This window comes from Aethalodelphis obliquidens, unplaced genomic scaffold, assembly GCF_003676395.1.
Source record: "Aethalodelphis obliquidens isolate GAN/ISIS:26980383/991018 unplaced genomic scaffold, ASM367639v1 scaffold3, whole genome shotgun sequence".
In the NCBI taxonomy this organism is placed as follows: Eukaryota; Metazoa; Chordata; class Mammalia; order Artiodactyla; family Delphinidae; genus Aethalodelphis; species Aethalodelphis obliquidens.
Window position 1 is genome coordinate 76816108 of NW_020837947.1, and position 19189 is coordinate 76835296.

At 36.0% G+C, this 19189-nt stretch overlaps 1 protein-coding gene across 15 annotated transcripts in view; it reads right to left on the minus strand.

Moving 5' to 3' along the window:
* SENP6 (SUMO specific peptidase 6) overlaps positions 1-19189 on the minus strand; it is a 103001-nt gene that overhangs the window by 2639 nt on the left and 81173 nt on the right. For 14 of the 15 annotated variants that reach the window (XM_027092214.1, XM_027092168.1, XM_027092157.1 and 11 more), the window contains 7 exons: positions 16795-16917; positions 15704-15796; positions 11907-12337; positions 6591-6694; positions 4701-4789; positions 2933-3001; positions 2680-2830 (listed from right to left, as the gene is read on the minus strand). In XM_027092214.1, the coding sequence (XP_026948015.1) occupies positions 2680-2830; positions 2933-3001; positions 4701-4789; positions 6591-6694; positions 11907-12337; positions 15704-15796; positions 16795-16917 (1060 nt within the window). The remainder of the gene's footprint in view (positions 1-2679; positions 2831-2932; positions 3002-4700; positions 4790-6590; positions 6695-11906; positions 12338-15703; positions 15797-16794; positions 16918-19189) is intronic. The other variant, XM_027092231.1, reaches the window with a different exon arrangement.

A 19189-nucleotide genomic window follows, 5' to 3' on the forward strand; every position in this document is an offset into this window, starting at 1 on the left:
GACACTAAGTGACAGAATTCACAGGGCTTATGGCACCATGGGTGGTGGATGAAGAAGAGGAAGAAGTCAAGATAACTGTAAAGAATATCCAAGAGAGCCCAGAGATAAACCCACACACATATGGTTACCTTATTTTTGATAAAGGAGGCAAGAATATATAATGGAGAAAAGACAGCCTCTTCAATAAGTGGTGCTGGGAAAACTGGACAGCTACATGTAAAAGTATGAGATTAGAACACTCTCTAACACCATACACAAAAATAAACTCAAAATGGATTAAAGACCTAAATGTGGGCTTCCCTGGTGGCGCAGTGGTTGAGAGTCCACCTGCTGATGCAGGGGACGCGGGTTCGTGCCCCGATCCAGGAAGATCCCACATGCCGCGGAGCGGCTGGGTCCATAAGCCATGGCCGCTGAGCCTGCGCGTCCAGAGCCTGTGCTCTGCAACGGGAGAGGCCACAACAGTGAGAGGCCCGCGTACCGCAACAAAAAAAAAAAAAAAAAAAAAAAAAGACCTAAATGTAAGGCCAGGCACTATCAAACTCTTAGAGGAAAACATAGTAAGAACACTCTTTGACATAAATCACAGCAAGATCTTTTTTGACCCACCTCCTAGAGTAATGGAAATAAAAACAAAAATAAACAAATGGGCTTAAAAGCTTTTGCACAGCAAAGGAAACCATAAACAAGACGAAAAGACAACCCTCAGAAGGGGAGAAAATATTTGCAAATGAAGCAACTGACAAAGGATTAATCTCCAAAATTTACAAGCAGCTCAGTATCAAAAAAACAAACCCAATCCAAAAATGGGCAGGAGACCTAAATAGACATTTCTCCAAAGAAGATATACAGATTGCCAACAAACACATGAAAGGACACGCTCAACATCACTAATCATCAGAGAAATGCAAATCAAAACTACAATGAGGTATCACCTCACACCAGTTAGAATGGGCATCATCAGAAAATACAAACAATAAATGCTGGAGGGCTTCCCTGGTGGCGCAGTGGTTAAGAATCCGCCTGCCAATGCAGGGGACACGGGTTCGAACCCTGGTCTGGGAAGATCCCACATGCCACGGAGCAACTAAGCCTGTGCGCCACAACTACTGAGCCTGCGCTCTAGAGCCCGCGAGCCACAGCTACTGAGCCTGCGTGCTACAAACTACTGAAGCCTGCGTGCCTAGAGCCTGTGCTCCACACAAGAGAAGTCACTGCAATGAGAAGCCCGCACACCGCAATGAAGAATAGCCCCTGCTCGCTGCAACCAGGGAAAGTCCGTACGCAGCAACGAAGACCCAATGCAGCCAAAAATAAATAAATTAAATAAATAAATTTAAAAAAAATGCTGGAGAGGGTGTGGAGAATAGGGAACCCTCTTGCACTGTTGGTGGTAATGTAAATTGATACAGCCTCTATGGAGAAGAGTATGGAGGTTCCTTAAAAAACTAAAAATAGAACTGCCATATGACCCAGCAATCCCACTGCTGGGCATATACCCTGAGAAAACTATAATTCAAAAAGTCATGTACCACAATGTTCACTGTAGCTCTATTTACAATAGCCAGGACATGGAAGCAATCTAAGTGTCCATCGACAGATGAATGGATAAAGAAGATGTGGCACATATATACAATGGAATATTACTCAGCCATAAAAAGAAATGAAATTGAGTTATTTGTAGTGAGGTGGATGGACCTAGCGTCTGTCATACAGAGTGAAGTAAGTTAGAAAGAGAAAAAAAAATACTGTATGTTAACACATATATATGGAATCTAAAAAAAAAAGGTTCTGCAGAACCTAAGGGCAAGGACAGGAATAAAGACGCAGACGCAGAGAATGGACTTGAGGACACAAGTAGGGGGAAGGGTAAGCTGGGACGAAGTGAGAGAGTGGCATGGACATATATACACTACCAAACGTAAAATAGATAGCTAGTGGGAAGCAGCCACATAGCACAGGGAGATCAGCTCAGTGCTTTGTGACCACTTAGAGGGGTGGGATAGGGAGGGTGGGAGGGAAATGCAAGAGGCAGGAGATATGGGGATATATGTATATGTATAGCTGATTCACCTTGTTATTAAGCAGAAACTAACACAACAATGTAAAGCAATTATACTCCAATAAAGATGTTAAAAAAAAAAAGAATATCCAAGGGAGGTGTGCATGGTATTGTACCTCTGAAGTCAAAGGAAGAACGTGTTATGTGGAAGGAATATAACAGTGTCAAATGGTGCTGCGAGGTCAGGAACAATTTCAATATAAGGGTGAGGGTCAAGCCGGATTATAGAGATTTGAGAAGCAAATAGGATTCGTGGAAATGAAGACAATGAATATAAACACTTGTCCAGAAATATATCTGTGAAGGGGAGAAAAGAAGGTAAAAGATATAGCCCGAATCATGGGAGAGATTTCTTAAGGCAGAAAGAGCCAGTGGAGAGGAACTGATTAGTGATGAGTAATGAGGTCAACAAGCCTTGGATTTGATGGAGTACGGTCATTTTTATTTTATGCCTTAAAAATTCTCCAATTTAAGAGTCTTTGCTCCTTGGAATAATTTTTGAAACAATAGTTTTCAATCTCTTCAAAATATTTGCTTACTGTGTTTTTTACACTAACATGAGATCAAACACACCATTTTATTATTTATTAAATCAGATCCAACAAACTGAAACCCACCTCAAAAAAGCTCTCTACATACTGCAATACGTATACACCACAATCACTGAAGTTGTTTTGCTGGGGTACTTTTGGATTAGAGCCTTTCATAACATCTTTGGAAAAACTTCTTTTGCATCCTTTTTTAACTTCCCACTCCACTTCTAAATACCTGCAATGATGTGTATATAGTAAGAATATATACATACATATAAATATACATAGTTCCTCATTCCCACCAGAATACAAAGTACAGGTAGAGTTTTGAACTTACTCTCTTAGAATTTTTACAACGTTTGACCGAGAAGGCCCTCTGAGTGAGTCCATCAGTAGGATACAAGGTCTATACGGTAGAAATGACCAAATATTAATACTTTATAATGTTTAAAAGGCATAAAAAGATGTACATTAACAATAAAATTTCAAACCTTAAAAATTCACTTTGTATGACTCCGTAAAACTTGCTGGGGGGGGGCGGATAACACCCTAATAATACTTAACTATCCATGGTTATATTAAATACTGAATTAAAGAGTAATAATTTAATCATATCTAAGTTATGAATATAGTTCACCAAAGTTCCTAAAAACACTTAAAAATTTAGTAGAAAGTCAAAACAATTCTGAAAATTTGAACATCTGCATATTCCAAATTACCAAAAGTGAGACCATGCAAAAGTAGAAGAAAAATAATCCCATTTTTAACTAAAATCTATTTTAGATAAAAAAAGCAGGTAATCTTCACATAAAAGAATTAGTTTAGAATCCAGTGTTTTGGGCGAGGTTCCACTTCAGAACACTCAGTATAAGTAATACTCAACTTTTAAAATTTTGTTGTTAAACCCAAGTAAGTGAGGAAGTCTAATGTAGTGCAAAAAGTCCTGAAATGATTAAAGATCTAGGTTCTTCCTGGCTAATATTTTATGGGATTTGGAAAAAATCTCTCAACTGCTCTAGGTCTCTCTGTTTTCCTTTATAAATGAAGTTTGCTTTTCAAATGCTATTAATGGAGTTTCAGACAAGATTTCCTACAAAAAGTCAAAAGAGATGAAGTCTAGAAATAGGTACTACTTCATCGCCTAAGAAGTCTGCAGACCCTGGCAAGATCTCAGAACATGTACTTCCGAGAACCAAAATAGACTCACTCTCAATTTGGGGTTTCCATCTGTTTCTTTTTTTGTTGTTTTTTTTTTTGCTGCACCACGGCTTGCGGGATCTTAGTTCCCCAACCAGGGATTGAACCCACGCCCTCAGCAGTGAGAGCACAGAATCCTAACCACTGGACTGCCAGGGAATTCCCTGGGTTTCCCACCTGGAACATGTCCCTTAGGACTGCCTTAAGTCACTCCACAGCCTTCACACAGTAGCTATGGAACCAGTGTAAACTCCAATTCCCATGTTACTGATGTGAATTTGAATGACATTCTTTGTCCTTTCCTGCTCCAAATCACTATATATCCAAAAGGAGTAGTGGTTTTCTATGCACATGCACAGACATGGAAAATGGGCAAATGGAGAACTGAAATAATTTCCATTCTCCTCAACTCAAACCTTGGACATTGGGCAGGACCTAATTTTCCTCACTGACTCTGAAAGCTTCTGTGATTTTTGCTTAAATACCTGTTTTAATTAAAACAGTATGGTTAATGTTTTATTCTAACAGGGTACGTGAATAAAAATTATCATTTAGGGTCTTCCCTGGTGGCGCGGTGGTTTAAGAATCTGCCTGCCAATGCAGGGGACATGGGTTTAAGCCCTGGTCTGGGAAGATCCCACATGCCACGGAGCAACTAAGCCCGTGCGCCACAACTACTGAGCCCACACGTCTAGAGCCCATGCTCCGCAACAAGAGAAGCCACTGCAATGAGAAGCCTGCGAACCGCAACGAAGAGCAGCCCCCGCTCTCCGCAACTAAAGAAAGCACACGCACAGCAATGAAGACCCAATGCAGCCAAAAATAAGTAAAATTAAAAAAAAAAAAAGAGTAACAGTTAAAAAAAAAACACTATCATGTAGTTTGCAAGATGTACGGTTAATGCTTACTGTTTACAGATAGTAGGCTTTAAATGCCACTGTCCTATTTCAGAATTGCAGTTGTCATCGGCAAGGAATCCATCATCACTGCTGTCATCCTGTAAAAGAGAGCCTACTGTTAGTATTGAAAATATACAATCTAAATGACTAATAATGTAACAAAATAGCACTATTGAGGATAAAAATCCTTGTAGCAAATATGTAAAAAAATATTTTTCTGTTTAGGTGATCAGACATTAGAAAATGTGTTACGTCACTCGATTCCAATGATGTAACACTACAACACAGGCATCTTAATGAAAGAAACCATCAATCAGAGGTCTAAGAAAACTTGTTACATCTATTTACTCAATCTAAATTTTTAAAGACGAAGTATACCATGACTGATTCTTCTCTAGTCAAACATTATGGCTCTGATTTTAGGTATTTTTACAAAAATTTAATTTGTTGGCTAAAACAACTGTTTTCACAATAGTACATGAATGACTGATATTTATCATCTTTTCACACAAAAATTTTTTTCATATCAGAAACATTTAAAGGGTTTTTGGAAACACTGTTTTACTTGACAAAACCCTTTACCCACTTCACGTGAGAGAAGACAGCTTTATGATAGTGTGTCTTATTCTACTTATTACTTTGAATGTAAAACAAACAAAGCTTTTTTTGTCCTGTGGGAAAGCTTCTGGCAACCTTTTGAATGAAACAGTCAACAGTAGGAATGATAACAGTAGTAATATACAGTTAGATTAACTAGTTCACGTAACTGCTATGACCAAAAAGGAGCATATGAAGTGCTCATTATAAACCCTGAATGTAATCCAGATATGTGTCTGTGTATATTAGAAAGAAAAACTGTATCTCATAGCCACGCACTGTAGACCAAGGGACATCACAAAAATGTTTTTTGTTCACAAGAGGATTGAGCAAAAAGGAAAAATGGTGCAGTACAAAGTTATCTTTACTACTAGATAAACTCAAAGTTTGTCTTAACAACTAAGGAAGAGGCAGAAAAAGGAAATGGAATAAGCTTTTCTCTCAGTAGAAAATGCCTGTTTAACTGAAGTTATAAAATATTTTCAAAAATATACTTTATTCTTGGTGTTAATAAAGCTTATTAGGGCAAACAAGACTCTAAGGAAATATGTTAATTTTAACTAAATATGATCTGCTCCTGCCATGATGCATATACAGCAGATTAGATGAAAGAAAAAATCATTAGACAGGTGGTAAAAATAGTGTAATTCTGCTGTGTTCGTGCACCACACACCACATAATCGAAAATGTGAACACTTGCCTCCTGAGTGTTAAGTAAGACCGAAGGTTAAGCACGGCGCACAAATGCTTTAAAAGAGCAACGGAAAGGGGTGCGGTAGGGGTGGTGGGCGGTCGCTGGGTCGCGGCGGGAGGATCCATTTCACATGGAAACTTTCCACGGTGGGTGATATTAGTTTAGTCCTCAATGGCAAACTAAACAAACAAACAAAAACCCCAAAACAAAAAATGAAACAACGTTCATACATCTATCCCGGCAACTTCTGAACTGAAAACCAAATTTGTGTTGTGAGATGAGATCCAAGTACAGAAGGCATGAGTTAATCGTTTGAAGTAATCGCCTATAAAAATCTAAAGAAAAACTTTTTTTTTTTTTCCCCTGTACGCGGGCCTCTCACTGTTGTGGCCTCTCCCGTTGTGGAGCACAGGCTCCGGACGTGCAGGCTCAGCAGCCATGGCTCACGGGCCCAGCCGCTCCGCGGCATGTGGGATCTTCCCAGACCAGGGCACGAACCTGCGTCCCCTGCATTGGTAGGCAGACTCTCAACCGCGCCACCAGGGAAGCCCAGAGAAACTTTTAATTATATAAAATACTAGAACTTTTTGCCAAGCATTAGGTTTCACCTGGTTATCCTGATCTTCTGAGAAGTCGATGAGTTCATCTTCGAGCATTTTACTACCTTCAGCTGATTCATCGCTGTAGTTTAGTCTGATTTTGCTTAAGCCATCTGTATCAATAAGAAACATAACATAATTTTTAAAAAGAACACACACATAACTTATAGTACATGATGTTAAAATTAATGCTAGTAATTAATTGCATAGTAATTACGAATACAAAATCTGTCTTAGCATGTAAATATCACAAGTATAAAATAAGTTACTTTTAAGTAAAAAACCTGGATTATGTCATCTACAGAGTTGTTTCTACTACTCAGACCCTAAAATTTATTAAACTTTAAACACTAGGTATCAATTATGTTATTAAATATTTATGTATATTTAAATACATGTATATATATATATATAAAGATTTTGTGCTAGGTATGCTAGGTATCTTTAATAACAGAAGCTACAATAGTTTGAAAACAACTCAATTGTTAAATAACAGGAATGGTTAGCAAACGTAGAACATAAAATGAAATACTGTGTACACTAGAGAAATTAAAATTGTGAAAATATGGAAAATTATACAAGTTAAAAAAACATGATTAAAACAAAGTAAAAGAGGCTTGCTTTTGCACAAATAATTTAAAAAAATACAAAAATGAAAATAATTATGCTAGGATAGTAGTTATGGATGAGTTCCTCAACTCTGTATATTTTTCCTTCATGTTTGGTTATATTCATAGACTTTTCAACAAAATAAAATGACACAAGCCAACGTAGGTGCTGGGCAGTATGAAAATAAATGACTCGTAGAAATATTTGAAATGAATTCTTTTAAAGGTCTGTTTCAAGAATCTAAATCCTTAAAAATCAATGATTTTCTTAAAGAAACAGAAGATTTACCAGAAAATAATGAAAACTGAGCAGGAACTTTGATGCCAAATATACAAATATTGTTTATTATAGAGCATACCATTTCCAAGTTTTTAAAAGCATGACTTCAAGGTATTTTAAACAGGATTTAACTTATTTTGGTACAAGTTATTAAAAGGGCAAAAGAATACTAATATAAGCAAGATAGGATGGGAAAACAGCAAGATAAAAGTGCTCCTGGAAAAATACATTTAACATATATAAAAGTCCAAACGTTGTGATCGAAAACATACTATTTGAAATAATAAGGCATGCAAAGAATAACCTTTTCAATTTATCTTTCAAAAGTCTGTATTTTTATGCTTTCTTGAAGCAAAAACACCTATATTTAAATAAAACTTGTCCAAATCCTCAGGCAGTTAAGAGCTAGTCACTACAATCAAGTTATTTTTGCAGCGAAGTATTCCTGTCTATACCTATCTATTACACAGAAATTGTGTCATATAAACATGAACCTTATACAAATGAAATACGTGTGCACTGCAAAAAAGGAGAAAAGTAATTTAAATAGTGTAGTCAGTTTCTTCAACTATTTCGTTCAGTAAACAAATGCCCTAGTATAATTGAGAGGCAATGACTCAATCAGCTGTTCTCCCAATCAGTCCCATTTCCTGAGCTTTTCTCACATAGTGAGATCACCTGAAGATGCCAAACCAAGCGTGATTCTAGAGTTTAAAAATACGCATTTTTCATGTACCATACAGAGCAAGACAACTACTTCAAATGGTGCCCAACTGAAAAAACACCAAATCAAAGTAGTGATAACAGACATTATTCTCCTACAGTTGACCTTAAAAACCTAATCCCCGTGGCAAGATACAACTCCACTTATTTACTGCAGCATGTCAACCGACATCAGTCAACACTCTGTACATGTTCAACGGTTAAAATTATGTTAAATGTTTTATTTAAGTCCTGTCAACGATACTCCCAGACCAAATAGAAACAGATCACTAAGATACTAATCATAATCACAAAAATTTTTACAAGCTCTCCTTATCCTCATTTCTGATACGTCATCATTTTATCTAGGATAGACGGCTTAGCCATCCTCTCCAAGGCAGTAAAGGCTCCTCTAGAGAGCACTCTAATTCAATGTACTTTTGGGTGAGTGATGCCTTGGAAGCATCTGATGAAAGATATGAGAGCTCGTTCCTGAAAAATACAGACCCATTCTAGAAAACCATTTTTCAAACTGTGGGACACTATGGTCATTGGACTAAGATAAGCATTGAAAAAGAATAGAAAAATGCCAGTGTATCACACACAATAAAGGTAAATTAATTTCCTTTAAGGAAGATATAGTCGATAAAGTTACACACATACTAAAAACAAAACAAAACAAATGCACAAACTATAATTTTTAATAGAAGAATAAACAGATATTATAAAAGGGCAAACTACATACAACAGATATTCTTTACTTTGGTCTCCATTAGGATTTATGGGTATATTTACTCAAATTTAACAGGTTATTTCTCAACTAGAACATTAACTTGTAGAGAGAGCCACCAGGAATTTCTGGGGTTTGTGTATATGAAGGAAGTCCTAAGGCTTTGTTTGTCCCATTGCTCTAAGACATGCACTTTAATTCATTTTTTAAACTTGAATTCACATTAAACTGTATGAAATTATTGATCAAAAAGGAACTTAAAAAATGTTCTGTGGAGATATAATTCACATACAATTCACCCATTTAAAGTGTACATGTAAGTAGTTTTTGGTGTATTTACAAATACTATGTGCAACCATCCCTGGAGTCAACTTTAAAACATTTTCAAAATGTTTTAAATCTCAAAAAACCCCACAAAAAACAAACAAACAAACAAAAACTCTGTACACTTCAGCTATCACTCCCTTCTCCCCATACTCCTGTCCCATACCCGCAACCAGCCCTAAGCAGCCATTAACCCACTCTACAGATTTTCCTGGGAGATTTCATACAAATGGAATCACATAATATGAGGTCTTCTATGACTACTTAGCATGCTTTCAAGTTTCATCTATGTAGCATGTATCACTCCTTCATTTCTTTTTATGGTCTAATAATATTCCATTGGATGGATGTATCATGTTTTGATTATCCATTTGTCAGCTGATGAATATCTGGATTGTGTCTACCATTTGGCTATTATGAATAATGCTGCTATAAATGTTCATGCCCAAGTTTTTGTGCGGACATGTTTTTATTTCTCTTGGGTAATTATCTAGGCGTGGAACTGCTGGATCACATGATAACTCTATGTTTAACGTTTTGAGGAACTGTCAAAACTGTCTCCCAAAGCAAGCTGTACCATTTTACATTCCCACTAATGATATATTAAGGCCTCAATTTCCGCACATCCTCACCAACACCTGTTAGTATCTGACTTTCTGATTCTAGCCATGCTGTCACGGCTATGAAGAGGCATCTCTTTGTGGTTTTGACTTACATTTCCTTCATGACTAATGATGTCCAGCATCTTCTCATGTACTAACTGGCAGGATTTTGTTGTTTTCTTTTTTTATTTTTAATGGGGTATAATTGATTTACAATGTTGTGTTAGTTTCAGGTTTATAGCAAAGTGAATCTGTTATATAAATACATATATCTACTCTTTATTAGATTCTTTTCCCATATAGGCCATAACAGAGTATTGTGTAGAGTTCCCTGTGCTGTACAGTAGGTCCTTATTAGTTACCTATTTTATATATAGTAGTGTGTATGTGTCCCAAATAAATCCCAATTTATCCCACCTCCAGGACTGTTTTAAAGGCAATGAGAAACAGTGCACACTGCCTTGAAGGCTTAATCTTCAGAGTGCCCATCTACACAATGCTTTCTGTTTAGCAAAATGGTAATTAATCTCTAACGTGGCTATTCACTGCCTTTTTTTTTTTTCTATTCAAGTATTAAAATACTAAAACTGAAAAAATTAGTCAGAACTTGGTGATTACGTACTTCGCTTAATCTTCATTCCATTTCCTGCCTGCTGAAACAGACTTGAAAGTCAGCTAGAAAAGGAAGCGCAGTTGACCCTTGAACAACACAGGTTTGAACTGCACTGGCCCACCGACACGTGGATTTCTTTTCAATAAATACGTAGTACAGTACTACACAATCTGAGGTTGGTTGAATCCAGGGATGCGAATCTGTGGATGTGAAACTGTGGTATGACACGAATGGCTGACTATAAAGTTAGAGGTGGATTTTTGATTGTCAGAGGGTCAGCAACCCTAAACCCCATGTTGTTCAAGGGTCAACTGTATTTATCTGCTTGGCTTTTGATATACTTTTTTGCTTTATCTGCTAAATTTCCCCCTTCTGCCTTTTATCTTATACCCCCTAAAGGGCACAAAGACCAACACATATGGCTAATGTCAGCTTTATGCAGCTGAGTATGTCAGACAAAAAATATTTTTGTAAGAGCGCAGCCAACACCTTTCTGACTTCCTAAAATAATACAGGCTGGTAGAAGTACAGAGTATGTTGAGCATTCACAACTTTTTCTTGAACTTTTGAGTTCAACTTTTGAAAGTTGGGACTCAACTTTCTTACTGAGTTCACATAATTTCTTCTATGCCTCATACTGAGTTTTTTCCTCCCAAGAAAATGTGTTAGATATACTCATAGTTTAGTAAGTTTGCTATCCTATATACATAGCATATTATGGGTTTATGAAGTAGACTTTGGGGTTGAAGTGGAAATTATGCAGTTGACTTGATATATAATTTAAGTATTTGAAGAGAAACCTTAGATTTCTATAACAAGTGCTAGAAATATGGACCTGATTCAAGGAATAAAACAATTTATTAGAAGTGAAGGGAAATAAAAAAGCAGAGGTTGGACCAGTGCCCTTTCTCCCACTGAAAATCATAAAGGAGAGAGAGTGAGGAACAGAAACTAGCTTTTAATTTGAATGTCAACAGCTATTTGGAGGAGAAAGCTTTAATTTCTGCCTCTTGCCCCTTCATCTCAATTGCCCATCTGTAAACTGAGAAGATCGAACTAATTTGCCTTAACAGATCTAAAACTGTGCAACTACTGTTTATGCTGAATAATTTCCTACAAAATAAATATAAGTCCAAGTTCCTATAAATGGAAAATGCAGACCTTGTACTATAATTTTAAAACTTCATTCTCTGTAAGGGTGAGGGGAGGAGACTCACTATAAAGGGGGCACAAGGGAATTTTTTTGAGTAACGGAAAGGTTCTAAATCTTGATTGTTGTAGTGACTACATGACTATACATTTATCAAAGCTCACTGAGCTATACTTATGAGTGAACGTTACTGTAAGTAAATTATACCTCAATAAACCTGACTTAAAAAAAAAGTGTGCCCTGAAATCTTAATCCTATTTCTAAAAATTCCAACTTATTCTAATTCTTTGATTTTTTAAAACATTTAGAAACATACCTGTATGGTGCATAGAACTTAAATATTCATTCTGTAGGTCACTCTCACTTTTAGTCCTATCAACAACTTTCTGGCATGCAGATTCTCCTTTATTCGATTCTTCATTTTCACTTGCAGTATGATTTATTTTTTTCAGACTACACTTCACACTGCTAAGGTTTCTCCGATAACGAGGGTCACTTTCTTCCTGTTCATTATTTGAATCAATTACAGCTACGCAATGCTTTCTGTTTAGCATCTTCTTAATTACAGGCTTGGCAGCAGAGTTTTGAGAATAACTGTCCATTTCACTGGCTGAAGGTGAAGAAATACAACTGTCCTCTACAGTTGAACATTTTTGCGTGACTGTATTTTCATGGTAATGAGGATTAGGTTCATACTTTGGTTTTTCCAAACCAGGGAAACAAACAACAGCCAAAAACCAGTGTGCACTGTAAAAAACAAATGAAACTACTGAATATATTATTAGAAAAATTTATTATATTTGGCAATAAATATTAAATCTTTTTTCTAAAGGTTTTATAAACAAATTTATTAAGAATGCCCAATTTTTTCAATTCTCAAATTAATCCACTTGTTTATAGGATCATTGATTCATTAACAGAATACAATGTCTATTCAAAAATAACATAATTTTTGTAATAACATAATTTTTGTCAGAATTACATAGCCTGCGTTCACTTTTGCAAACAATCCTTTGAACATTTTCTTGCTTTTGGAATGAAAACTTCATTGTTTTCCAGGCAATTTAACAAAATGTAAATTACATCACTGCAATTCATCATTCCCATTTACCTTTCCTTTGCCCTATTTATGCCAAGGACAAATACTATCTAGCCTCAAGATTAAAATGTCTTCAGAAGTCTAATTAGACTTTACAATTTTGAACATTTTCTAAATATTGTAAGTAATAGCTTTTAAAAAATTTTATGTCTGTGTCTTTCTTATTAATGAGGTAGGAACTTCTTAATATTGAAAACATTAAATAATTCTTGTCTCATGCTATACTAAAATAAAATACACTAAATTGAGATAATACATCTAATCTAATCATCATCACAGAATTCCAAGTATTAGTAGAATTCCAGCTATCAAGTGGGTACTCATGATAGAGCTGAATTCAGGTAATACAAGTCCCAGCAGTAGGATATAAGCCATGAGTAAGATGCTGTACAGCTAAAAGTGGGTAATATTCATTAATCTAATTAATTTTATTAAGGGCTTACAATTAGCTAGGCACAGTGTTATATGCTGAGATACAATGAACAGGCTATAGATGTCAGATAATTTATTAGCTGAGCTCAATATATGTCACAGAGTAGGGTGTTCAGTAGATATTTGCTGAATGAAAAATGAATGTTGACATAGATAAAAGTTATTCTATATTCTGTTTCTGTAAACTATTAAATTCCCCCAAGGTACTACTAAGCAACAGCACTGTCTGTCTCTTCATCAGACAGTATGAGTAGAAAAGGTCACAGATGCTGGATTCATTCTCAGTATTGAAAAGGTCAGATAGAGGAATGCCTCTCTCCTCTTCTTAATTATTAATCTTCAGGATCCCAAGGACTTAGGTCAGGTGAGGCTAGGAGAAGAGCAGCACACCATCTTTCTCACTTCATCAATTCTAAGACACAGCTGATTGTAAGTCACATCTCAACTTCATAAAGGTTATAATGTGAAAATATGTGTTTTGAAAATTGATTAAATATGGTATAATACAGTGATTCTCAACCTATAGCTGAAACCTACATCTATCACAGTTTTAAACATTTTTCAGCTATGACAATATGGATAAGCCATAGTTTTTCTGTTGCCTCGCCTAAAAACTTGGGAAAAAATCTTCCTTCACCTAGCTGAAAAGAGAAAGCTGAATCAGATACATCTGAGGTCACTTTCAACCTCTAAGAGCCAGGGTTTTGCTTTTATGATCCCTTTTAATATCAGCTACCTTGACCTTAAGCCATCAGTGGGAGAAGAGGCTAAAACAGGTAATTTCGCTTATCTTAAGATGAATTAGATCCAAACATCTAATTTCTGCTCCTTGTCAACTGCTACAATTTTTAACAAACAGCTTATAAACTTTTAGCTTAAAGAAATTACCGCCACAAGGAAAATTAAAAATAAAATAGATGACAAATACATAGCAGCCTAACTAATCTAATTAGCTTTATCTCTTAAAAAAAAAACCCCCATGATCTGGAAGCTATTCTTTCACCTACAAACAGCACAGTTCTCTTGGTGAACACTTTACTAATTCTGTACCTTTGTTCATCCTCTACCTTTCACCAACACGACTAAAAGCACTGAACGTAGCTTCTATCCACATCAGATGCTGTGACTAAGAGGGATATGCCTCTATTGCTAAATTGTGTGTACCTAAAATTATACTTTTATTTTAAATTTTTATAATTAATTTCTGACAAATGGCTTCCTATGTATATCTTCCCTTTGGCCTAGTGGGCAGCTCACTTGCTACTTTATATGACAAATTAATGTCAAGAAACTTTACTTTGAGGAAAATGAAGAAATTAAAGATTAGTTTTAAACTTAGTTTTAAATTTTTTTATGATACTATGTTTGACTCAAATATATATCTTTGAAGAAGGTGGGCTTTACAGCTATAACCAATGTTTTAACCTAGCCTACCTATCTTTGGCCGGGCTAATTAGAGGGCACAGGTTTTATGATTAAAGCATGATTATAAATAAATAGGATTTGATTATACTATAGAGTGAATTTGTTTTTTATAGTGGGGAAAAAAGAGCACATTCAGAAAATAGCTTGGCACAAACAGGCTTATTAGAAATAAACAATCTTACAGAATACCAACCTCAGATAAGGTTACTCTGCAACCATGATAAAATGAGACAAAGTAAGGCCATTTCATAATTTGTCTCAGCAGAGACAAATATAAGATCACAATGCAACCCCTCAAAATACCAAATATACTTTTTTTTGCTAAATGAGCGAATGCAACTTCTTTATCCAAACAAACCACTGCTTCCTTAGACCTTCCACCAAACCAAAGCCCAAATTCTTTTACTGCCTCTTTCAAACACACTTTTACTGAGAGGATCCATAGTCGCCCATGTTGTGTGTTCTCCCTTGAGGCAAGTACTAAACCCAAGTTGTCCAACTACAGGGGTATTCCTGGAGGTCTTTGGCTGGAGGACACAGGAAAATTAAAAAATGAAATACAAAAACTCTCAAGTTTAAGTTGTATAATAAGACTATCCTATACATCTATGCCTCTCTAGTCACTGGGGGAGAATAGACTATCCTATACATCTATGCCTCTCTAGTCACTGGGGGAGAAAAACACAAAATGTTTACCACCCCCATTTACTTAGAAAATAGCTTTAAGTGGTAAACATGGTTTTCAGTGAGCAAATGACATAAATCCAGCCACCTTTTCTTCTTTTCGATTAAGAGCCAAAGTGTATCTTAAACTAAAGATTCAAATTATTCTATGTGACCTAATCACCATTCTGTACATAGCAGTCTTTTCTATATAGGATGTCTGCTAGACCACAAGCACCATATTTAAAAGATGACATTATTCTACACTGATGAATAAAATGAAATTAGAAAGATCTCTTATCTAGTGTCTGTAAAATTCAGTATCTTACATGATTCACTGGAAAAGTATATTAATTTCCATAAAGTAAAGAATATAAGTGTCAATATATACAACAAATTTCAGAAAGAAGTTAAAAAATGGATGAATTATTCACCTCAAAAACACATCTGCTAAAAACTGCCATCATATTAACATAAAGGAAATTGTTACTCACGCTTCATTAAGGGGTACAAAAATAAAATCCTTTTCAAAAATATCTACATGCCGGGTCCATGTTTTTACTCTTCCATGTCGCTTCTGCTGTATTCTGTAAGACAAGAGAGAAACTATCAAGCTTTTGAAGTGTTTCTAGTGTTTCTGCCTCTATGCAGCAATTTATACATTACAAAGATTGAGATGTTAATAGATCAGTTGTATGATTTAACAAGTTGTGAGAAGAAAGCAGAACATCTGAGATGGAGCTGGGAAGATGGGAAACTGCCCGTCCCTGAATCTGGAAGAAAGAGATTATTTAATTCATCCTACTACTTACTAGGGTGGATCAGAGCTACTATTTTTATTGTTGCAGAACTGGTTTTAGCAATGATATCGAGAAGCATATCAGACCATGACGTATAAGAACTGAGGAGAAGAGAGCAGGAAAAGTGAGCACTATCTTACAGCTGGTGAAACAGGACAGAACCAGCACTGGTCAAAACCAACCACTACCATCAACTCTAAGAAGCAAAATCAGGGATCACTGGAATAGTAGAAAATATTATTAATATTATGCACAGCAGCCATCAATTCAAGACATTTAACAGCACTTATGACAAAAAATGTTCCAACTCTTTGTGTGTATCTTGTGACCAATTGCCAGCAAGTATTAGAGCTGGATGCAGTCACTATATGGAGAGGCATTATAAATAACTCAGGCCTCATATGTAGAATGTTGTTTCCTTAACTTGTCTGAGAAGAATTATCCAAAGAACTTATTAAAATTACAGATTCACAGGTTCCTCTGTTAGCTATTATGGATGGAACATCTAGGGTAAAACAGAGCAATCGGTATTTAATAAGTATTCAAGTAATTTTTCTTTTTTAAACTATCAGATATATTTGGGAAATACTGATCTAGATATCAGACCTAAAACCTTTATGAATTCCAGGTATTCTTGGAGTTTTAGAACATTATAAATTATATTAATTTTGCTAATTGAGAATGGAAGTAAAAAATGTTGCTTTAATACAAATAAGCGATTTTTTCTAAGTTAAACTTAAGTGACTTACTACATCTGTTAAATATTTTCAAAAAGCTTGACTTACGACAGATTAGTTGTTTCATGAAGATTTCTCCTCTCTCTCTGATTAAGGCGTTTATAGAAGAAAGAACTGAATACATGAATTCGGTCAGCTTCTTCTTTCTTCAATTTTTCAAGCACCAAATACCTGTTTTATAAAAAGTAATTCCAAATAGAATGAATTTAACAGTGTATACTAAAAACAGTGATCAAATATCTATTTAGCCACCATCAATCTCTATTCCTTTAAACTGAAAAACTCATAAACAAAATTTATTTCATATTCTAGACAATGATTACTATCAGATTATATGTAGGTAATAAGTGGTGTTTGAGAGTAAAACTAGGATTTGAAAGATCTAATCTTCTAAAACAAGGGCACATTTATGAACATTCATAGAAACATTATTTATCATACCCTAAAACTAGAAATGACAGAAATGCTCATCACCGATGAATGGAAAATGTGATATATCCATACAATGGAATATTATTTGGCAATAAAAAGAAATGAAGGACTTCCCTGGTGGCGCAGTGGTTAAGAATCCGCCTGCCAATGCAGGGGACACGGGTTTGAGCCCTGGTCTGGGAAGATCCCACACGTCACGGAGCAACTAAGCCCACGTGCCACAACTACTGAGCCTTTGCTTTAGAGCCTGCAAGCCACAGCTACTGAGCCCGCGTGCCACAACTACTGAGCCCACATGCCGCAACTACTGAAGCCCGTGCACCTAGAGCTTGTGCTCTGCAACAAGAGAAGCCACTGCAATGAGAAGCCCGTGCACCGCAACGAGGAGTGGCCCCCGTTCGCCGCAACTAGAGAAAGCCCACGTGCAGCAACGAAGACCCAATGCAGCAAAAAATATATTAAAAAAAATGAAGTTCTGATACATGCTGTAACATAGAAGAACCGTGAAAACGTTATGCTAAGTGAAAGAAGCTAGTCATAAAAGTCCACATATTGTATGATTCCATGTATATGAAATGTTCAGAGTATGCAAATCCAGAGATAGCAAGGAGACTGGTGGTTGCTTAGAGCTGGGGTGGGCTGGGGAAATGGGGAGCCACTGCTAATGGGTATTGAGGGTCTGTAGGGGGTGAAAATGTTCTAATATCGATGATGGTTGCACAACTGTCTGAACACACTAAAAACCACTGAATTATACACTTTAAATGGGTGAATTGTATGGTATGTGCTCTGTACGTCAATAAAGCTGCTATTTTTATGTTTTATGTTTATTTTGTTTTCAACAGTTAATAAACCATGACTAGCCATAAACTGCTTTTTATAAAAACAGAAAGAATCTGTACAGTGGTGAGGTTATAACAATGACTCTTTAAAGTAATCTTACATCAGTTCTAATTTTTCCTTGCCTTAGTTGTTTTTTTCTATAGGTCTATATCAAGACAAATAGAAATGGTTTATATTACACAGAGAAATTATGATATATTAAATTTAATTATTTATGCTCCAAACTCCCTCAAAGGAGCTATGCAAATTCAAGCTTATGAGCATATTCATCTTATTAAAATGAGGAGAGTATGAAAGCCTTGTGAAACCTTACACAGAAAGAGCCAAGTACCCAGAAGGCACATCTTTGAGACCTGTCACTTCTGTCATAATATTTGATAATTCTAAAGCTCAAGTTCTGATGAAAAGGACCTAACTTACAGATTGCTTGCTTTAGGGCAACTCAGTGTGCCCCGACAAAAGATATAAGACAGTGAATCACCTCATGACACAGTTTAAATGAATCGCTGAATTCTACATCTATATTCAAAACAGAGAATGTAGTGAACTGGACTTGAATTTAGGGACTACACCATAATGGGTGAACCATGCTGCTTTTACCATTACAAACTACAATAGCTATTTTGTAAACTGAATTGAATAAAAAAAGGGATAGTTCAACTTCAAAAAGAAAGTTATTGGTGATTTAAGAAAATGGGCTCTACTTCATATATAAACAAATCCACGCTTTATTTTTGTAAATGAAAGAAATAAATTTATTTGAAGATAAAAGGATTTTCATACAGAGAACTTAAAAAGATCTACAGACATACTAGAAGTAAAAGAGTTTTAGCAAGATGTCTGGCTATACGGGCAAAATATATTTCTTGTTGAAATCCTCAAAAATGTTACGTATCAGTTGTCTCCAAATTGCATAAATTTCGCGGAGGGTTCCTCAAGCTAGCGCCGCTGACATTTTAAGCCAGATAATGCTTTGCTGTGGGGGGGGGTGTCCTGTGCAGCATAGGGTGCTTGGCCTTACCTCTGGCCTCTACCCACAGATGGTATCAGCACGCATCCCTTCCTTTTGTGAGGACCAAAATGCCCAAAGTGCCCCCAGTGCAGAATCACTGATCCTGTGCAATTACAATCAAAATCTCAAAAGGACTTTAAAAATGGAATCTGGGAC